The 21,692-nt window shown below is 47.4% G+C and overlaps 2 protein-coding genes and 1 pseudogene across 11 annotated transcripts; 1 reads left to right on the top strand and 2 right to left on the bottom strand.

Moving 5' to 3' along the window:
• Positions 1 to 108: 108 nt before the first annotated feature.
• Positions 109 to 5,953, bottom strand: ATRAID (all-trans retinoic acid induced differentiation factor). 3 transcript variants are annotated; one of them, XM_066266753.1, is made up of 7 exons: positions 5,825 to 5,953; positions 4,635 to 4,756; positions 2,097 to 2,168; positions 1,808 to 1,879; positions 1,586 to 1,707; positions 667 to 764; positions 109 to 443 (listed from the first exon to the last, which is right to left on the bottom strand). In XM_066266753.1, the coding sequence occupies exons 2-7, from the start codon at positions 4,730 to 4,732 to the stop codon at positions 339 to 341; spliced, it is 567 nt and encodes a 188-aa protein (XP_066122850.1). In that variant the 5' UTR covers positions 4,733 to 4,756; positions 5,825 to 5,953; the 3' UTR covers positions 109 to 338. The 3 variants fall into 3 exon arrangements, with proteins under 3 accessions (XP_066122850.1, XP_066122847.1, XP_066122849.1); XM_066266750.1 differs by lacking the exon at positions 5,825 to 5,953 and adding an exon at positions 5,456 to 5,585; XM_066266752.1 differs by lacking the exon at positions 5,825 to 5,953 and adding an exon at positions 5,456 to 5,585 and having other exon boundaries at positions 1,586 to 1,641.
• SLC5A6 (solute carrier family 5 member 6) lies at positions 4,923 to 19,968 on the top strand. 8 transcript variants are annotated; one of them, XM_066266747.1, is made up of 17 exons: positions 4,923 to 5,283; positions 6,356 to 6,422; positions 12,221 to 12,719; positions 13,037 to 13,102; positions 13,448 to 13,499; positions 14,278 to 14,345; positions 15,047 to 15,201; positions 15,585 to 15,725; positions 15,932 to 16,058; positions 16,347 to 16,435; positions 16,711 to 16,823; positions 17,179 to 17,246; positions 17,622 to 17,708; positions 17,856 to 18,034; positions 18,235 to 18,338; positions 18,568 to 18,683; positions 19,052 to 19,968. In XM_066266747.1, the coding sequence occupies exons 3-17, from the start codon at positions 12,327 to 12,329 to the stop codon at positions 19,202 to 19,204; spliced, it is 1,911 nt and encodes a 636-aa protein (XP_066122844.1). In that variant the 5' UTR covers positions 4,923 to 5,283; positions 6,356 to 6,422; positions 12,221 to 12,326; the 3' UTR covers positions 19,205 to 19,968. The 8 variants fall into 8 exon arrangements, with proteins under 8 accessions (XP_066122844.1, XP_066122842.1, XP_066122841.1 ...); XM_066266745.1 differs by lacking the exon at positions 4,923 to 5,283 and adding an exon at positions 5,666 to 5,804; XM_066266744.1 differs by lacking the exon at positions 4,923 to 5,283 and adding an exon at positions 5,711 to 5,847.
• Positions 10,472 to 11,399, bottom strand: LOC136328595 (nascent polypeptide-associated complex subunit alpha-like; annotated as a pseudogene).
• Positions 19,969 to 21,692: the final 1,724 nt, after the last annotated feature.

The following is a 21,692-nucleotide window of genomic DNA, read 5'->3' as shown; positions in this document are numbered from 1 at the left end:
GAGACGTCTGTCCACCTAGCGCAAAGCCTGGAGAAACCTACGAAAGAAAGCCAACTCCCCTAAAGCAGTTTCTCCCACCCCGACCAAGAAACAGACAAGGCCAGGGCATCTTTCCCTACAAAAAAAAAGTTTATTACAGTTAACACATAAATGGGAAATGGTACTAGTCCACTTCTGGAGTGTGACACTCCAGCATTGTGCAACGTTTCATCTTCCTTCCAACCACGGTCTGGGCCATGAAGAGGATCCTCTGGCCAGTCTGTCTAGGAAGCAAATCTTCCCGGCTGGACTAAGATAGATTGGGATGATCTTTAGGTCAGTAGGAAGACATATGTAGTTCATGAAGCCTTGGCTTTTCGGCGTTGGGTCCCCCAAAGCAGAATGGAGATAGATAATGTTGTGGATCCCAGAATTCCGAAGAACATAAGCATCGAGAAAGAGCCCTGAGAATAAAAGATTAAAAGAAAACTCATATAGTGTTACACCAAGGGCTGCATCGTAACACCCAGTTCTTTCCTAGTATACCTAACCCCTCATTTAGGGAAATTCTCTTAGTTTACTTCACGAGGTAATTTGCATCAGCTCCTGGTCTTAAGGCTCTTCTTTCTGAGAGATGTTTGCTCTATGCATTTCTCTTATCCCCAATTAGAAGGCCTAATTCCTCACCTGGCGCATACACTTGTAGCCGTGAAATCCATCAGCACAAATACACTGCAAAAGACCTGGACCATCATGCACACAAGATCCATTCTCAGGACATATTTCTGGGAGCCAGAGAGAAACAGAGAACATCACTGGATCCTATTAATATGTTTCTTAAATATCTGCTTCAATTTAGATTCTCTCAATTATTGCTACGTCAAAGGAGAAGATTACAATAATCAGAACATGATAATAATATAAAATATATTATTTTGCAATATTATTTTGCAATGATTTTATAGAGAGGAGAGAGAAACATCAATTTGTGCATGCATCAGTTGACTTTTGTATGTGCCCTGACCAGGGACTGAATCTGCAACCTTGGTGTATCAGGATGACACTCTAACCAAATGAGCTATCCCATCAGGGATAAAATATATTTTAAGACCTTTTTTTTTAAGGGGTTAGAGCAGGCTTAGTCAACCTTTTTATACCTACCACCCACTTTTGTATCTCTGTTAGTAGTAAAATTTTCTAACTGCCCACCGGTTCCACAGTAATGGTGATTTATAAAGTAGGAAAGTAACTTTACTTTATAAAATTTATAAAGCAGAGTTACAGCAAGTTAAAGCATATAATAATAATTACTTACCAAATACTTTATGTCAGATTTTCGCTAAGTTTGGCAGAATAAATCTTTATAAAACAACTTACTATAGTTAAATCTATCTTCTTATTTATACTTTGGTTGCTCTGCTACCGCCCACCATGAAAGCTGGAACGTTTACTAGTGGGCGGGAGGGACCAGGTTGACTACCACTAGGTTAGAGCCTCAGAATCCCAAACAAAAGAAATATAAGCAATTTTACTGTCTTTTTTACCTAGTGGGAAAAATACAAAGAAGGAAAAGCAGTTCCAAAAGGCTGGAGGTGAGATAGCATACCTATGTCTCCAGTGCTATTGCAAATGTCCCTTTGCCCTTGGCAGGTTTGGTTGTCTCTATAAAAGGTGACAGTATTCCAGGCATTAATGCCTCCAGGACAGTTGACATCTGTTGGTAGTATTCTGAACACAACACAGGCAGTCTTAATATGCAACCCAAAGTTGCTGAGCTCACAGCACTGCCCCTCTTAGATTCTCTTCCCAACCCCATAACCTAACTCACAGGGTCTGGAGCTGGGTAAAGCCATGGAAGTTGTTGGCCAAGTCATCCTTGAGGGGGTTTGCTTGTAGGTCTCTATAAAAAGCATATACTGTTAGCACTGTGCTTTAGGAAAACATCCTATTGAATACTTCCATTCACATATCTTCCTAGACTGGTATTCCAGTTCTCATTCTGAGTTAAGTTTAGAAATCAATATCCAAACATCTTTTTAGGAGTCTATCCTGAAAGACTTTACCAACAACCCTTTGCCACAGTCACTTTTTGGTATGGAAGATTATGGACCACTTACATGATAACAGCAGTATGTGCTTGAGGAAAGTCTGGACCTGGGTCCTTCAGAGAACAGTTCTGGAGATCCAGCCTGAGGAAATAAGATCATCAGCATAAACATGTGTCTCTCCTCTTTATCCACTAAAGGCTAATACAACCCCTTTACTGCTAACATTCTGCTCACAAAAAGTAGGGGATATTTTATAGCTGCATATTCATTTTGAAATAGCCCCTAATTTTTGTGAGCAGTATATTAGTTGAACACAGATATGTTCAAGGCCACAAACTAGGTGCTATAGATGTTTTATTACTGCGTTGGCCAATTCAGTCACCATTAGCTAGCTACATGTAGCTATTTAAATTAATTTAAATTAAAAAAACTTCAGTCCTTCATTTGCACTAGCCACATTTCAAGTATTCAGTAACCACTAACATGTGGTTAACAGCTACTGGACTGGCGATTACAGATAGAAAATGTTTCCATCATGGAAAGTTCATTGTATCTGTGCATATATTGGAAGAAATACGTTTGTCTGGATTAGTAAATCTCACATTACGGTGTGATTCTCAGATCCACAAAGGACCTTCAAATGGAAAAAAAATCAAATCACATAAATGAAAGTTCTTCCAAGTACATTTCTACCACAGATTGGCTGTAAACTACTGGATATTAATAAGGACCATACCACATTATTTTCTTCAATATCTAATGCTGGCTAATCTTTATTTTACAAATATTTACTGAGTGTCTACTAACTGCAAAAATTTGTGGAGTATAAAAAAATCCTTTCAGGCCCTGGCCAGAAAACTTGGCTGGTTAGAGCACTGGCCCAAAGTGCAGAGGTGGCTGGTTTGATCCCCAGTCAGGGCACATACAGGAACAGACTGCTATTCCTGTCTCTTTCTCTCTCTCTCCCTTCCTCTCTAAAAATCAATAATGAAAAAATTTTTTAAAAAAATCCTTTCAGGACACTCTCACGTCTGGGAGCACACCCACATCTTTCTTTCCTCTCATGCATGCACTTTCTAAACTATAAGGGTCCCCATGAGACTTGCAACTGGGGGAGCAATGGGCAGCAGCAGCTCATTTCAGGCTAACCCCCTGAACCTGTCTCTAAGGCCCCTTCTTTTCCTGACTTTCCAGTGAGCCAACAGCCCCACCCAGGCTCAATTCTTTCTTATAACATTTCCAGAGAACCAAAGCAGCCCCGCCCAGGCTCTCTCCTGTTGCTTCTTCTATCCTAAGCCCGCCCTTCTTTCACTGTCCCCAGCTTTAATAAATGTCCTCTCAAAAACAAAACAAAATACCCTTATTATTTTAGCTTTCAAACAGCTTACAATGTAGTTAGAAACAAGATGATCACCAACAATAAAAACAATATAAACACTAAATTATAATACTGAAGAAACCACCGGACAGTATATGAATAAATTTGAGTGGTACAGACATTAAGGATTTAGTGGAAATAAAATATATTATACTCTGACAGAAAATGATTTGACTTTGGGTGATGGGCACATGACACAATCAACAGTTCAAATGCTACAGAAATGTTTACCTGAAACCTATGTACCCCATTGATTAATGTCACCCTATTAGATTTAATTTCCTAAATAAAATTATTATAAAGAAAATATTACTCTGGTATTTAATAGTAGGAAGAATTAACAAAAGATGTTGGAATTAAAGAATAAATATGTCTTAATTTGGTGAAGGAAGGCAATTTTAGGTAAGAGAGGTCTGAACATAGAAACAAAGGTACTGTACTTTTGGAGGTAGGCTGAAGCCAGACTTTCATGAAGGGTTTGAGTGGACAAATAATTGGAAATCTAATTTTAAAGCCAGAGAGTGATAATGGAAAAAATTTGTTTTCAAAAAGTTTAACAGAGAAGTATTTAGGGAGATTAGGGAAAGAGAAAAATGGAAGCATGACATGATATTTTGAGTTTGAAGTGAGGGTGCCCTCAAGAGGAAATGTTAATAGAAAGCTAGAGGTATCTGCTTAGACAAGGACCAAAGGATACTAAAAAAGATCTAGTTTTTGAGACACCTGCATGGTGGTTACAAGGGAAACTATAAGAATTAGGTGGATTCTCCAGAGTGTAAAGGGAGAAAATTCAGGGACCAACTGCATAAGGAGACAGGAAGAGAAATTTGCCTCGAAAACAAACATGAATTAATCAGAAAGGGGAAAAAGAACACATATTAGTATAATGTATTGGAGGCTATCAGGGGTCATTTCATGGAGTTACACAGTAAATAATCCAAAGACTTGATAATAAACAAACAAAACAAAGCTCTCTTTAAAACAAAGCCATAAAAGCCTTTAAAATAAAACAGGCAAAAGTTAAGATTTGTATGTACTTTCAACCAGGAAGAACCACAGCATTGTTTACCTAGCCCAAAATGCTAAAACAGATTTAGAGGTCTAAAAATCATGGTTGAGATGCTTCCAAAATAGGAACAAATATTTATCCAAAAGCCAATTAAGCAAGCCTTAATGAATCTGAGTCGGGAGCTCTTTTCCACTATCCAGGGATGCCTCTCCTCTCTCACCCCAGGATGGTGCCCTTCTGATTCAGGCAGCAGCGCGCGTGCACCATTAGCCCTGGTGTCTGCTTACAATAAAGGGCCACTTCTGACAAATTTCGCATACTCCCTGGGCAGTAGATGCATATCTGCAGAAGAGAGAAAACTATTAGAGGACTCCAGAAAAAAGAGCCAAGAAAAGAACAAACAGCGATCAAGAGTTAACTGCCAGTACATCTCTCCAGAATGCCTCTAACACAAGGAAGTTCCGGAAGTGTCCTATCTACATCAGGTTTGACTAGGAGCCGCATTTCTTCCCAGGCGCTAAATCAGCGCACTAGAGACTTTCTGCATGCACTAGACTAACCCAGGGAAGGCCTTCATCTTTGCAGATCCCTATCCGAACACATTTATTATGTCCTCTCCAGTGACTTCTCGACCTGGCAGTTCCGGTTTAGCCAGGTGTAAATGAAATGCAGGTACACAAAGAACTCATCAAGCAGTACAGAAGGTATAGTCCTGTCCCCGCACTATATACATTTGTGTGTGGCGAGCCTGCAGAAGAGCCAAAGGGCTCATCGGTAGAAAGAACTTAAAAGTTATTCAAAAATTAAGGAGCGAGGTCAGAGCTCAAGGGATGTCGGGCAGGGCGAGGACGCTGGGAAACCTACGCAGAGTGAGTAATCGTGGGCCCGGCCGATGGGCCATGGCTGGGGAGGCTGGCTGGGGAGGCCTCAAGAACCAAACCAGAGCTGCGGGTGGGCTGGGGAGAGCAGAGGGCGCGCGAGTGCGACAGCCAGCTGGCTCAGCACCTCTGCCTCGGTCCAACCGCTAACTTGCTTCTGTACCTCGGGTAGCGCCAGAGCCCTTTCCACGCTCAGAGCGAGGAGCAGAGCCGCAGCCCACGGTAGCGGAATCGAAGGACAGTCAGCATCGTGAGGGGACATTTTTGCGCTCCCTCCGTCTTTCTCTGCAGCTCGCGAGACTTGTGCACGTGGCTCCGCCCCTCAGGGGGCGTGGACTAGTAGTGAGGCCGGTCTGCGGCGCTGGGGGTAAAGGGTTTTTGCTGCTCTGGAGGTCACGTCTCTTCTCCCGGCGTCCCAGTCCTCGTTAGGGGAAACTGACTTCTCCCAGTGTAGCGAAGCCCTTCCCGCCGCCGTTCTTTGAGCCCCGCATTCCTTGCACCCGGACCCCGAGGTCGGCGCTCCACAGCCTACCTGGGCTACTCCAGCGGCCCTCAGTAATCATGGCGGGGCGGGCAGGGGGCGGGGCCCCGCTGTCACCCGGTCCACGTGCTGGGGGCCCGGCTCTTCCGCGGCGGCGGGACCCAAGCGTGGAGACCCGGCAGGTGGGACGGACCGGGGCTAAATGGAAGGCTGTGGGCCGGTACCAAGAGGCTCTGGAGAGCCGCGTCAGAACCAGGAGGGAGGGACAAAGAGGAGAGGGGCGGTGTGAGCTCGTCCCCGGTTAGGAGGCCCGAGAAAACCTCAGGTGCGGGCGGCGAGGTGATAGTGCTCTTTACGTCGCCTGTGGAAAGAAGGTGGGACAGCCAGAAAGTAGAGCGAGTAGGAGTAAGAGAAGAGGGAAGGGCGAAGGGCACACCCGGGCGGAAAGAGAGAAGCCTGGGGATGCCTCGGGCACCTTGTTCCCCTCACCAGTCCGAAGAGCACGCAGCGTCCGGTGCCCTGGCGACGACGTCGGGGCGTGATATGTGCTTTCCTAACTCCTCACCTCTTTTGCCTTCCCAGAAAAAGGGAGCGATGCTGATCCTAGGAAGAACGACAGGACATTCTTAGCCCTGCCTGAGCTGCAAAGGTAAGGAGAAGGCGAGTGCGGTCCCAGGGTGGCCCCCGTCCTTGACCCAGAGGTGCAGGGTGGCGATGGTGCGGACCTGCCCGGAGGAACTGAGTATTAAGGCCTTAGAAATTAAAATTAGCAGTAAAATTTTAAATTAGCGTTACGTTTTCAATTAAAATTAGCGTTTTAGTGGGGGTCTCGCAAAGTCTCGCAAAGCCTTTCAGACCTTGAGGAATTCTAGGCACAAGGCCAGATTATGAAGGAATCTTTCGGGGACGTTGGGTCCTGCTGTGGCCCCCTTCCGTTTGTAGGAGTCTAAGCAGTCCAGTGCAGTTTGTGGCTGAAGGGTGGTGGGACAGAGTCTCTCTCTTGTCTTAGGCATTTGTGCCCTGGGGGTTAACAGTGTTAAAGAAACAGCTCAGCTCATACTTTCGGCTCACGTCTCTCTCATACTTTCGGCTCATGTCTCTCTGAGAGATACAAGCCTATAGGATTTAGGTCAGTGTAGAGTTTTTATTTTTTATTTTTATTTATTTATTATTTTTTTTTATTACAGGGACAGAGTCAGAGAGAGGGATAGACAAGGACAGACAGACAGGAATGGAGAGATGAGAAGCATCAATCATTAGTTTTTCGTTGCGCGTTGCAACACTTTAGTTCATTGATTGCTTTCTCATATGTGCCTTAACCACCAGCCTTCAGCAGACCAAGTGACCCCTTGCTCGAGCCAGCGACCTTGGGTCCAAGCTGGTGAGCTCTGCTCAAACCAGATGAGCCCACACTCAAGCTGGCGACCTCGGGGTCTCGAACCTGGGTCTTTTGCATCCCAGTTCGCCGCTCTATCCACTGCGCCACCACCTGGTCAGGCAGTGTAGAGTTTTAAGAAAGCCACTCTCCTGTTCTTGGAATCGTGTCTGAGGAAAGCTTTGTTACTGGGTCAGATTTTTCCTTGCTTTATCTCTCTTCAGCTATGTAGGAGGAGGGTTCTCCGCAGCTCATGTGAATAGATGTGATTCTGTCATGTAGCCCTGCCAGTTTATCCCAGCAGTCTTTGGTTCTGTGTTCTAGTTTATGATGGAATCTTTCTTTCTTCAACTTCTTACCTATCCATATCACTAACCCTTTGTCACTCACTACATGTGCTTATTTGCACACAGAAGCTATTTCTTACTTCCCATTATCTTTGTCATAGCAGTAAAAATTTGCTAGAGGAGTGAAAAAACTTGAGATGTTGCAGTGTACATGTGAGGTTCAGGTCCAGAGTCCCTTACCAAAAGCCTATATAGGCTGAGGCTTTTCATCTTTTCGCTGCTGATGCTACTAGGAAGAACGATGGGACCTTCTTAGCCCTGCCTGAGCTAGGGAGGTAAGGGGAAGGTGAGCCACTAGGGTCTCAGCTCATCTGTGCACAGATGCACAAATAAATCTCTTAGAAGCTCATCAGGCCTTGCGTTTCTCCTTTGTAACAGTACAAAGGCCCAGGGAATGTTTAGGTTCAACTAGAGTGGCCTACTGGGAACATTGTTCTCATTACTGACATTTGTAACTTGTGATCCAAGAGTTGCCAGCTTTGATTTTTCTCTCCTCATTGGCCCTAGGAGGTTCAGAGTTCAGGTTTCATCTGTGTGAGGCCATATCATTCCCGTCAGGCAACATCTGCCCAAGAACACAGTATGAGAGAGCCAGAAGACATCCAGGCTAATCTTTCTCCTAGTGGGCAAACTCAGAAGATATAGTTTGTAATGATCTGTGTGTAAATTAGTTGAAATCTAAACTTTATTCCATGAATGAATGACCACAGTTAATATTCTGCTTATGTCTTGGTTCTGGGAATAGTAAGGATGGGGCCCTTGGTGAATAACCTGGTATACCTGCAGATAGTAACGTTTCCTCCATGTTTTGTGTCGTGCTGTGTAACCTTAAGCAAATTATTTAATATCTCTAAATCTCAGTTTCCTAGAGAGTGTTCGTGTAAAGTGAATGACCTTGGACATGTTTATGTTTTGTTTTCTTTTTTTTTAAAATAAGATTAGCTGATGACTAATCCTGTTTTTCTGTTTTGTTTTTTCAGAGACAGAGAGAGTCAGAGAGAGGGACAGATAGGGACAGACAGACAGGAATGGAGAGAGATGAGAAGCATCAATCATTAGTTTTTTGTTGCGACACCTTAGTTGTTCATCGATTGCTTTCTCATATGTGCCTTGACCGTGGGGCTACAGCAGACCAAGTAACCCCTTGCTCTAGCCAGCGACCTTGGGTCCAAGCTGGTGAGCTTTGCTCAAACCAGATGAGCCCGCACTCAAGCTGGCGACCTCGGGGTCTCAAACCTGGGTCTTTTGCATCCCAGTCTGACGCTTTATCCACTGAGCCACGGCCTGGTCAGGCTGTTTTGTTTTCTTTATTAAAGACTTTTACTTATTGATTTTACAGAGAGAGAGTAGAGGTATTGGGGGGGTGGGGGGGGTAAGGAGGAATGAGAAATATCAACTCATAGATATTTCACTTTAGTTGTTCATTGATGGCTTGTCATATGTGCTTTGACTGGGCAAGCCCAGGGTTTCAAGCTGGTGACCTCAGCCTTCTAGGTCAATGCTCTATCCTTTGCGCCACCACAGGCCAGGCTGAGACATGGTGTTTTAAAGTAATAGCCATGGGTTATGTTTTCATTTATTTTAATTATTATTTTTCATTATTTAATATTATTGTTATTACTAATGCCTGTAAAGTACATAGCATGCTGCTGGGTTACATAGCAGGTGTTCAAAAACTTAACTGTCATCATGTTAGGCTATCTAAATTCTTGGTATTCTTTGGTATTTTTTTCTTCATGCCAGTAAGTACCCTAGGGCAGTGATTTTTAACCAGTGTGCCACAAGAATTTTTAAAACATGTAATACCTGACTATTTAGTCAGGGCACTGACCTCTTTTCTCTTAGATTGTCAAAAAAAAAAATTACAACAGCCAACACAATAACAGCCACCTTGTGTGAATGAATCAAAATTGTGCCCTTTTTTGTCAGATTGGCAAAAAAAATATTTTTTATTGTGCCGCAGAATTTTGGTGATTAGTTTTATATGTGCCATGAGATGGTAAGTGTTGAAAATCACTGCCCTGGGGATAGTCTCTAAAGATAGTATGGTATAAATGGAGAGTCATGAATGGGGAAGTCACTAGACCTGGGTTCTAATCTAGCCTCTGACAATGATCAGGTCTGTGGTTTTGCAAAGATCAATAAATTATCTAAGCCTCAGTCTCAGTGTCTTTGTAAATGAAGGTGGTGTCTTAGTAATCTCTTAAGATTCTTTTAAAATTTGAAATACTATAATCCTATCCTTGTTCTAAGGATAATGGCATATTTGAGGATTAGTATTTCTTGTGCAGGAGTCAGAAAAGCAACTTTTCCATCTTCTCTCAGCCCCTCCTTTTCAATTCCCTCTAGTAGAAGGTGCCAAGTGTGATTTAGAGTGAAAGCCTAATCCATCTAGGAATGTTTTGACTTTGAGCTCCATGCTCCCCATTCTGGAGCTGGAGTTTGGGGGCCATAGGGTGATAGGGCCATTTGGATCACAGCAATTGGTTCCTTGAAGGGGCCAGAACAAATAGCTACTGAGTTTCACCCTGCCCCCAATTCCTGATCTCTCTGTAACCACTTATCGAGCCAGACCCTCAGTCTCTGCCCAGCTCCAGATGCACACAGCTTCTCCAGGCAGCTCAGCCTCAGAACAGGATCACATCTCTAGGTAAGGTATTTGCCCCACCAGGATAGGACCCCTCTCCCTGGCCATTCTCCTTGCCCCAGCTCCCTGGCTGGTTTCCTTCTGTAATTGTTAACTCTGGACCCCTGACTCCAGCATGTTGCTCTCTTACTTTTTTTTTTTCAGTCCCACAAGAAGCCATAACTTGATTAATGATTGAAACAGTACAAATTTCAGACCAAGCTGCAGTTACTTTTTTGAAACAGCAAAAGTTCCTGGTTTTTAGTGGCTACATTTTTAAAAATTATCAGGGTGACAATGGTTAACAAAATTATACAGGTATCAGGTTTACAGTTCTTTTGTGTAGATGGTTACATTGTGAATTCCATAATAGCATTTATAATATCATTATTGCTGTTCCTCAGGGCTTTCACTGCCTTTGCTCTTGACACATTTGCTTGTGACATGACCAGTTCTATGTCCTGAACTTTCACACCTATTTCATCAACCTCTTCTTCACTTTCCTCTGTATAGTTGGAGTCTGTCTGTTTTCTTGAATGTTTGAAACAACTTCACCTTGAACCTTGAATTTCTCAGCAGCTATTAGCTGTACTTGCTGAGATAAATTCTTGGTCTTGGCTTCCCCAAAAACTACATAGCGCCTGACCTGTGGTGGCACAGTGGATAGAGCGTTGACTTGGAATGCTGAGGTCGCCAGTTCAAAACCCTGGGCTTGCCCGGTCAAGGCACATACAACAAACAATCAATGAACAACTAAAATGAAGCAACTATGAGTTGATATTTCTTGTTCTCCACCCTCCTCTCTCTGTAAAATCAATAAATAAAATCTTAAAAAGAAAGGGAGAGGAAAGCGAGCTGATGGGCAAAACAGCCAGTCTGTTTAAATGGATGATTTCCTTTCCTTTTAAAAAAAAAAAGGCTATATAGGTATTTGAAACTGTTCTCTTGTAGACATCTGGTTTTGTTATGACAAAGAGGATATTCTTAGATTTCTGGATAGTAACCTAGTAACCACTGTAACCTGTCAAAGACCCAGTTTGGGCATAGCATTCTGTGCCTTCTTTTCACTTAGGCTCTATTTTGCTTTACTGACTGGTTTCATTGATTTCAGCTGCTGCAACCAGCTGGGATTTTTGTGGTGGCCTGGGTGGAATCCTGTTCTTTGAGCTCTGTTACTGATTCATCCCTGTCAGGTTCTGTTCCAGACCCTGCCTCAGCCCGGTGTTGTGGCAACTCCTGCTCTGTAGCAGGGACGGTTTCTGTGGTTTCACTGGGCATTTTGTGTGAAGCCAGTGTGAAGCCACAGAAGCTCCTCTTACTTTGGAATCCCACCCCTCTTCCCAGATCTGCTATTCACTGTGGTGTTACAGGTCGAGTGGCTGAGAGATAGGTGGCAGGGCTTACCTAGTAATGCTGGGGAGAACAGTGGTTGATGTGGTTGCGCCTGGAATGGAGTTTGGGGCTGTTGTGGAGGTGATCTCTTTGGGAGTCACTGCTGAGTAGGGCTGCTCTTGGCAACATGAAACTGGGAGGTAGGAACTGAGGCCAGGGGGAATAGAGACCATGCTGTTATTAGTCTCCGTTTCTTCTTCCCCACTGGGCTATGGCGCCAGGTTGGGCTCTGCTGGTTTAGTGTATTGTAGTGACTGGGTCTGTGCCTGCAAGTGGGGGCAGGGAAATCTGAGAAGAAACACAGGCTAGACTTGATTTTTAGGTGGAGACCTAAGAAGAAATATAAGAATCTTCTTAGGTCTCCACCTAGATCACGGGTGGAGACCTAAGAAGATTCTTATATTTCACAGCTATGCATGCTCAAGCATATACTATGCATGGACAAGTATACTGCTCACAAGAATTAGGGGATATTTCAAAATGAATAAATGAAATATCCCCTAATTTTTGTGAGCAGTATAGTTGTCTCCTGGCTATCTCACAGTGCTGCTTTCTCCTTCCTTTTTCCTCTACCACATCCATACTAGGACTTTCAGACTTTGAGGGTCTGCCACTGAACTGGTTCGTCCAAATTTGGTGGTATGGGATGCACTGGTGAGTGGCCCAGAAGGCAGGACAGACCTGATTAGAAGCATATTCTTTTTCAGGTCACCCTGAACAGTGTCACCTGGTGGAGACACAGTAGTCACTACCTGGTTGCAGCCAAGAATCCAGGAGCAGCAAGTGGCTACAGGTCATAGACAAAGTGAGGCCATGAGTGTGGGGGTGACAACCTCCGCTCCTCTCCCCCCAACCTCAGACACGAGTGGGGTAAAATCTGCCTTCTCCCTTGTGGACTATGTGGTCTTTGTCCTGCTGCTGGTTCTCTCCCTTGCCATTGGGCTCTACCATGCCTTTCGTGGCTGGGGCCGGCATACTGTTAGTGAGCTGCTGATGGCGGACCGTAAAATGAATTGCCTTCCCGTGGCGCTGTCCCTGCTGGCCACCTTCCAGTCAGCTGTGGCCATCCTGGGTGTGCCGTCCGAGATCTACAAATCTGGGACCCAGTATTGGTTCCTGGGCTGCTCCTATTTCCTGGGGCTGCTGATCCCTGCGCACATCTTCATCCCTGTCTTCTACCGCCTGCATCTCACCAGTGCTTATGAGGTAAGCGGGAGGGAGGGAGGGGCACACTGGGCCTTGAGGCCCAGGGATGGGGGTGGGGACAGGGACCTTCTGAGGAGGTCTGGGCCCCCAGCTTACCTCTGCCTAGTGAGAGTGACAGGGACCACATCGTGTGTTTATAGGTTCTTCTCACATGAGGCCAAAGGTGCCGTGCTGAGTGGGGCCCAGAGAGGATATGAATTGGATATTCCCTCATGTTCCGGACCTCTTGAGGGAAATTAAATGTGTGCATCATGGGGAGTGGAGTGGGGAGGAATACCTTTATTTATTTATTTGTTTATTTTTTTAATACTACCTAGTACCTGGAACTCCGATTCAATAAAACTGTGCGGGTTTGTGGGACCATGACCTTCATCTTTCAGATGGTAAGTGGAATGAGGCTAGAAATGAGCCTGAGGCTTGCTAGGGGGACCCGAACTCAGGCCTGCTGAGGCACTGAGAGCCTTCCCTGCTCTCAAACTGACAGGATTAACATTTCTATTAGGGGCAGAGCCCCGGAGGCATCCAGCTTCCCATTCCTTCCAGTTCCTACACAGGCGCTATAAGCCAGTGTTACTACAGTGGCAGTAAGCATTTGGAAGAAGGGAGAGGGAGGTGAGCCGAGGTGAAAGGAGCCATTGGGGATATTAGAGTTGAGGTCCGTCGTTCTTCCTCTCTCTGCCCACCCTCATCGCCTCTTCCCCTCACATTTTCTTTTCCATACCCAACAGGTGATCTACATGGGGGTTGTGCTGTATGCACCGTCACTGGCTCTTAATGCAGGTGAGGAGTCACAGCCCCTGGATCCCAGCCCCATTAGGCTGGGAAAGCACCTTAGGGAGGGGCAGGTAGAGGAGTGTGCGGAAGAGAATCTGACCTTGGCCTTGGAATGATTTCACTGCATGGGTCCTTGGCTGGTCTCCACTAGACATGGAAGCAGGCTTGCTTCACTTCACTTGGAAGCTAATCAAACGTTACTGTGCCCCATCTGAATTGGTTAACTATCACCTTTTGTTGGAGTTCTGGGAACATTTTTTTTTCCACTGTGGTGAATGATTTATTTCATCTTTTTTTTTTTTTTTTTTTTAATTTTTTATTTTTCTGAAGTTGGAAACGGGAAGGCAGTCAAACATACTCCCGCATGCGTCTGACCGGGATCCACCCGGCACGCCCACCAGGGGGCGATGCTCTGCCCATCCGGGGCGTCGCTCTGTTGCAACCAAAGCCATTCCAGTGCCCGAGGCAGAGGCCACAGAACCATCCCCAGCGCCTGGGCCAACTTTGCTCCAATGGAGCTTCGGTTGCAGGAGGGGAAGAGAGAGACAGAGAGGAAGGAGAGGGGGAGGGGTGGAGAAGCAGATGGGTGCTTCTCCTGTGTGCCCTGGCTGGGAATCAAACCCGGGACTCCTGCACACCAGGCCGATGCTCTACCACTGAGCCAACTGGCCAGGGCCTATTTCATCTTTAATGAGCAAATGCTTCATGTCTTGCCAGGACTTCTCTGGTTTCCTTGATGGGAAATCCTCTTCCAGAGACAGAAATGTGACTTATCTCTTTACAGTGACTGGCTTTGATCTGTGGCTCTCAGTGCTGACTCTAGGCATTGTGTGTACCATCTACACTGCTCTGGTAAGTACAGTAAGTCTTAGGGGAGGGAGGAAAAGAGATGAAGTGAGGAGGGAAAATGGGGAGAAAAGGCAAAGGAGGGATGAATGAGATAAGATAGGAGGGGATGAGCCTGACCAGGCGGTGGCGCAGTGGATAGAGCATCGGACTGGGACACGGAGGACCCAAGTTTGAGACCATGAGGTCATCAGCTTGAGCGCGGGCTCATCTGGTTTGAGCAAAGCTCACCAGCTTGGATCCAAGGTCACTGGCTTGAGCAAGGGGTTACTTGGTCTGCTGTAGCCCCACGATGAAGGCACATATGAGAAAGCAATCAATGAACAACTAAGGTGTCACAATGAAAAACTGATGATTGATGCTTCTCATCTTTTTCCATTCTTGTCTGTCTGTCCCTATCTATCCCTCTCTCTGACTCTCTCTCTGTCTCTGTTAAAAAAAAAAAAAAAAAAAAAGGAGGGGATGAGATAAAAATATAGGTGAGAGGGTGGGGTGAAACTCTAGGGTGGAATGAAGATGGGATGGGATTTTGGTGGGGGAAGGGATATAGGAGAGGGGCTGGTATATGACAGGGCTGAAATGATATCAACAGGATCTCAGTAATTATGCCCCTGGTAGCAATATAGTACCCGTGCTGGTAGTGTGGTGTCCTCACTGGTGGGTGGTTTTGAAGACATTTGTGTCAAGCATGCTCTTTTTTCTTACAGGGTGGGCTGAAGGCAGTCATCTGGACAGATGTGTTCCAGACACTGGTCATGTTCCTAGGGCAGCTAGCGGTTATCATTGTGGGGTCGGCCAAAGTGGGCGGCTTGGGGCGTGTGTGGGACTTGGCTTCCCAACAGGGCCGTATCTCTGGGATCGAGTAAGTATACTCCTTCCCCTGGCTGGGGTCTCTAGTGCCTGGGAGCTGAGGGTTGTAGTAAGCAGAGGGCAAGCTGTGGGAAATGTAGGTGTAGCACTGAGATGGGTGGAAGCCAGCACTGCAGGGTGATTACAGGGGTCTGGCTGGTGGTTAAGGAGGCTCAGGATGTATTTAGTACCTGGAATAAGGCTGTGGCTTGGACGAATGGAGCCCTTTCTCCGACTTGCTACGTTATCTCTTGAGTTCACCCAGTTCTTGACTTCAGTAGCTCCTTAGCCATCGCAATGGTGTTTCTGCTCCTTGTTGACCCCAGTTGTAGGAGAGTGAGGAAGGCTGAATCTCTCTGGGGCTATGGCACAGTGACCAGATGGCATTTATTGCAGGCTAAATCCAGACCCTTTTGAGCGGCACACTTTCTGGACCTTGGCCTTCGGTGGTGTCTTCATGATGCTCTCCTTGTATGGGGTGAACCAGGCTCAGGTGCAGCGCTACCTCAGCTCCCGCACGGAGAAGGCTGCTGTACTGTGAGTACAGGGACAGGGAGACTGGGCAGCAATGGCTTGGGGAAGAGAGTGGGCCCCAGTTCCATGGAGGAAGTTTGGGTGGGGGCAGGATGTCAGAGCACATCACCCCATTGGGTCAGGATGTGAGTCTCTTTCTGGGGCTCCAGGACCTGCTTGAGGGTAGCTGTGAAGCCCCTCTCTCCCCTTGACCCTGGACTCTCTTGCAGCTCCTGCTATGCAGTCTTCCCTTGTCAGCAGGTGGTACTTTGCATGGGCTGCCTCATTGGCCTGGTCATGTTTGCCTACCACAAAGAGCATCCCGGGAGCATTCCGGCTCAGGCAGCCCCTGACCAGGTGAGAAAGCCTTTTTGGCCCTTTTCTGTGCCCAAGAGGGGTCAACCTGGGCCCCTCAAGAGGAGCGTCTGTGTGGCTTCAGAAAAACTCCCACCCTGGGCAGCAAGTGAGTTTCAGTTCTTTTCCACTCTGGGATTCTATTGATCTAGATATGAGGACCCCAGCTCCCAGCATCCTCCTCCTGATGCCCCAGACTAGCAGGGGCACCTGCAGGGGGGCTTCCCACACATCTCGCTCTGGGGCGGGGCTCCCTCTCAGGAGAGCTGTGTACTTCTGCTCTGCCTGCAGTTCGTCCTGTATTTTGTGATGGATCTCCTGAGAGGCCTGCCAGGCCTGCCTGGGCTCTTTGTCGCCTGCCTCTTCAGTGGCTCCCTCAGGTACCTTTGACTATTTCATAACCTCAGTCTTGCTTCCTTTTCTGGTGAGGGATTCTTCTTTTACAATACCTGGGGTTGATCTACTGAGCAAAACGTACCCCACTCAGAAAAGGATAAGTGTCCTTACCTGCCAGCCTCTTCTCTGGCTGCCACCTGTGAGCAAGTTTTCCTGGCTGCACATGTCATCTCCTGCCTGTAGGGTGCTAGTCCCTCAATGAGTCCCGTGTTAGTGTTGCCTCTCCGAGTGCAGCTTGTCTTTCTTTTGCTCCCTTCAGCACCATATCCTCTGCTTTTAATTCATTGGCAACCGTTACGATGGAAGACCTGATTCGACCCAGGTTCCCTCAGTTCACAGAAGTCCAAGCTACCATGCTTTCCAGAATCCTCGGTGGGATTATGCGTTCTCATCTCTTCAGTCACGTTTTTTCTAAGATACTCCTTACGTACTGTTGTCAGTCTGCTTCAAAGGACCGGCTTAAGCCTGGGCTCAGCACTTGCTGCTTGCCGAATTAAGCACACAACCTGGTCTACAGCTCAGGGCGCTTTCGGGTGTGTGTGGGTGGGGGGCTCTGAGTCAGTAGGAGTGAGGACAGGGTGGGAGGGATCTGGAGCGGGGGCATGCGGTAATTGCCCTGTTTCCAGGGACACAGAGCTAGTGGTTGGCTGGGGAAGGAGCTTTGCCCTACTTCCCCCTCCTATTTTAGTGTGTTAACTCACATCTTGTTTCCTCCCTTTTTCCCCAGCCTTTGGCTATGGGCTACTTTGTCTGGGAATGGCCTATATTTCCTCCCAGATGGGACCAGTGCTGCAGGTAATTGTGGAGGAAAGAAAGCAATTTTTAGGGGAGGAAAAGGAACAGATTGAAATTGGAAACTGAGGAAGACAGCTATTGTGATGGGAATGACATAGGGGCAGGCCTCAGAAATTGCCCTTTGATGGAAAACCTTTAGCTGCCAAAGCCCCATTATTATTCTGGAATATTTTTGACTCGGAGACATTTAAGGATCAGCCTCAGCGGAGAGCCCAAAGCACTTTTCTCTCTTTATCCTTGCCTGCTGGAATCCTGCACTGTGATGGTTCCAGATAGAAGAGATGGGCAGATGGTCCTGAAAAGAGGGCTCTGGGCAATGTCAGTGTGGCCAGGGGCGCTGAGCCTGAGTGTTCTTTCCCGACCCTGTTCCCACAGGCAGCAATCAGCATCTTTGGCATGGTTGGGGGGCCGCTGCTTGGACTCTTCTGTCTTGGGATGTTCTTTCCTTGTGCCAACCCTCCTGTAAGTGACCCATCTGGCTCCACAGTCACGTGCAGTGATGAACCTTGGGGAAGACTTGGCAGAGCTCTTACCATGAGTGCTGGGAACTGGTGTGAAGGTTTGGTCGGGCTGGCATTGTAACAGGAGAGTGTGCATGTCTTTGGGCAGGGTGCCATTGTGGGCCTGTTGGCTGGCCTAACCATGGCCTTCTGGATCGGCATTGGAAGCATAGTGACCAGAATGGGTTCCGGCATGGCACCCTCACACTTCAATGAGTCCAGCTTTTCCCAGTCCAGTAATCTGTCTGCTGTCACGTTGACCACACTGACTTCGACAACCCTCTCCAGGTAGGTTGGACCCCACTTTTTCTCCTTGAGGAGAACAGCTCACTTTTGAGTGCTTTCCCATGGGCCTCATTAAGGAATGGGCCACCAGATGCCTCAGGGAAATGTTGGGTGTTAGATTCCAAGACTGTGCAGATGGGTGGAACCAGGTGGCCAAGGAATACCCTGTCAACGGATTGTCCTCACCCCTCTGCTCTCCCCAGGCCCACAGGGCTGCAGCGGCTCTATTCCCTGTCGTACTTATGGTACAGTGCTCACAACTCCACCACAGTCATTGTGGTGGGCCTGATTGTCAGTCTCCTCACCGGTGAGAGGGTGTGGAATGGTCACAGAGAAGCAGGGCGGGCTGAGGGAGGGTGCTCAGGGAACCTGGACTCGGGTTGAATTGGCCCTACCCTCTGGGCTCTTGGTATGTGTTAGTTTCTCGGTTGAGCTTCAGGAGGTGGGCAGGGCTGGGAGCCAAGAGCCCCAAGAACAGAGGGCTAGCTGGGAGGTACACAGGTCACACAGTGAGACTCAGGTGTCTCAACTTCCAGGGAGAATGCGGGGCCGGACCCTGAACCCTCGGACCATTTACCCAGTGTTGCCAAGACTCCTGGCCCTCCTGCCCGTGTCCTGTCAGAAGCGACTTCACTGCAGAGGCTACAGCCAGGTATCACCCACGTTGTCCAGACTGCCCCCTTCCTTCCCTTCCCAGAGACCCCGGACCTTACGGGTTCCCTTCCATCCCTTTGCTTTCTCCCCCACCCAGCACCTCTTCCTCTGATTACTGCCTGAGCCTGGACCATCCTGCAGCAGCTGAGCCGGCTCCTTCCTGCAGGGGAGCGTGGGCGTGGGGGGCGGAAGGGTCTGAGCGCACAGAGGCCACAGCGTGCTGGCCTTTCCTCCTCTCCCCCTCATGCTGCCCTCCCTTCCAGCTGGGGTCAGAGCCGAGTCTTTGACCTTTCATGCATGAGTTCCTTCCCCAGCCCTCTGCTTCCTGTTCACCCCGCCTTGGGCCCTGGCTCTGTGTGTCCCCAGGACCTCAGTGTGGACAGCACGATGTTTCCAGAGAAGATGAGTAATGGGATGCTGAAGGGCAGCAGAGACAAGGAGGCCACGGCAGGGCCGGAAGAAGGCCCAGTCCACCAGGGGAGCAGCCCCACCTTCATCCTCCAGGAGACCTCGCTGTGATCAGGAACCAGCCTGAGTCTGCCCTGTGGTACAGAGATGAGCTACTTGATGTGTTCTGCACAGGAATGGATGACTAGATGACTTAGCCCACACCAAAGGACCTTGTTCTTAGGGGCCTGTGCTGCGGTAGAAGCTGTCACATCATGGGAAGTATGAGGTTGGGACAGGTGTTTGCCAGAAAACTGGATAGAAAGGAATCCTCTGGGAAAAGGATAAAGGATAATGGCTTCTGACTCAATTTGACGAAGCTCCTTTGATGAAGTGGATGGAAACTGCAGTGCAGGTTACAGTTGCCATAGGGCCTTATCTGGCAACCTTGATCAGATTGATCACCATAAACTAGCTGTTGCTTCCCTTGTGGTCCCATCTAAGCGCAGATTCTGCCAGCCACAAAGGGCCCTGTGACTACTTTCAGGTTGTGGCACCCAGGCCCCTCTTATTCTCATTTGTCTACCTCCATTCTTGAGAGGGAGGTTTGGTGTTCCTGGGAGACGTCTCAGAATAGACAGGTACATTTACCGCTTTTGTGTGGAGTAGGGGAAGCTTTCCACCTCACTGCCCCCAGCCCCACCTTTAATGGGCATTTGGGGTGGGGGCAGATACTGACCTAAGAAACTAGGGCATGACCACGTCCACTGTGGATGTTCATCTGACTCCTGAGCCACGTCACCCTAGTATATTATCATTTATGTTCCTGTTTCCTTTTGGAGTTTCTTCCCCACATATCTTTGTTCCTAGGGAATAAAAACTACAATTGAACCTAAAATCTGGGCTCCTGGACTGTCTGCAGCAGCTCCTGTCCACCTCAGTCCCACCCCTGGAGAGGCTAGGAGCCCTCATTTCCCATGCATAGATCATGGGCTGAAGTGAAGCAAAGGGGACTAGCTCTGGTTCCATGAGGCTTCAAGTCATATCCCTGCCATGTCTGCAGGGGATAGCATTGTGCCCATCATGGTGGAAGATGCATTCTCTCTCCCCTTGCAGCTTCTCATCCCCTTTGGCTCAGTGTGTCCCCTGTGAAACCCTAGAGCCAAGAAGCTGAAAGGGGAGAGAGGGTGCATCTCCTCCCCTGTGGTTCTGAGATTTTCACTTTTGGAGCTAGAGGAAGAATACTGCTGTTTGGCTTTAAAAATAGAACATTCAATGCCCTGGCCGGTTGGCTCAGTGGTAGAGCGTCGGCCTGGCGTGCAGGAGTCCCGGGTTCGATTCTCGGCCAGGGCACACAGGAGAAGCACCCATCTGCTCTCCGCCCCTCCCCCTCTCCTTCCTCTCTGTCTCTCTCTTCCCCTCCTGCAGCCAAGGCTCCATTGGAGCAAAGTTGGCCTGGGCGCTGAGGATGGCTCTATGGCCTCTGTCTCAGGCGCTAGAATGGCTCTGGTTGCAACAGAGCAACGCCCCAGATGGGCAGAGCATCGCCCCCTGGTGGGCATGCCGGGTGGATCCTGGTTGGGCGCATGCGGGAGTGTCTGACTGCCTCCCTGTTTCCAACTTCAGGAAAAAAAAATAGAACATTCAAGGTGAACTTTTATGGTCTGTGAAGAACACTGCTCATTCTTACCCACATATACCTGGTCTCTATCTCCTGCTTGGCCCCATCCAGCTACCCAGAAGCAAGTCTGCACAAGCTCTGGAGGCCCCTCAGGAGAGACCTGGTCCCAGGCAGCTCTGTTGACAGTCCCAGAAAATGCTGTTAACTCTCCTGAACTCTGCCTTCCTCCTGACAGCCTCCCCCCACACCACTACCTAGGGGCTGAGGGGGCATTGCTCCTGGCTACCCACCCTACCCCACTGAGCTTCCCATGTTCTAGACCTAACTGGATACACATTTGTTAAATTTTTTTTTTTTTTATTGGGCTCACCAGCTTGAGCCCAAGGTTGCTGGCTTGAGCAAGGGGTTACTCAGTCTGCTGAAGGCCCGTGGTCAAGGCACGTATGAGAAAGCAATCAATGAACAATTAAGGTATTGCAACGCGCAAAGAAAAACTAATGATTAATGCTTCTCATCTCTTCGTTCCTGTCTGTCTGTCCCTGTCTATCCCTCTCTGACTCTCTGTCTCTGTAAAAGAAAAAAAAAAAAAAAAGATAATAGATGATATGAACAGTAGGCCAATAAATTTGAAACTTTAGAATAATTGCTAGAAAAATACTGCTGAAATAGACTCAGGAATAGAATGTCTGAATAGTCCCATTCCTACTAAAATACAATAGCAGTAAGAAAAGCTTGTGAGGAAATCTTCCAAGGGATTAATAGTGTGAAGTTTGCAGAAATGATTCCTGAGTATAGAAGAAGAGGAATCTTCCTGACTGCATTTTGTCTATACTAGCAACAGGCATTTAAAGTATGAAATTTTAAATGAGTCTTTTATAATAGGATCCACCTAATACTAAAGACAGCATAGGAAAAAAGGAAAAATATAGATTAGTCATTCATGAGCAGATGCAAGATAAAAAAATACTAGTATATCAAGTCCAGCAATGTATATAAAAA

Source organism: Saccopteryx bilineata, chromosome 3, assembly GCF_036850765.1.
Source record: "Saccopteryx bilineata isolate mSacBil1 chromosome 3, mSacBil1_pri_phased_curated, whole genome shotgun sequence".
NCBI classification, from domain to species: Eukaryota; Metazoa; Chordata; class Mammalia; order Chiroptera; family Emballonuridae; genus Saccopteryx; species Saccopteryx bilineata.
This window is presented reverse-complemented; position numbering and strand designations above follow the sequence as displayed.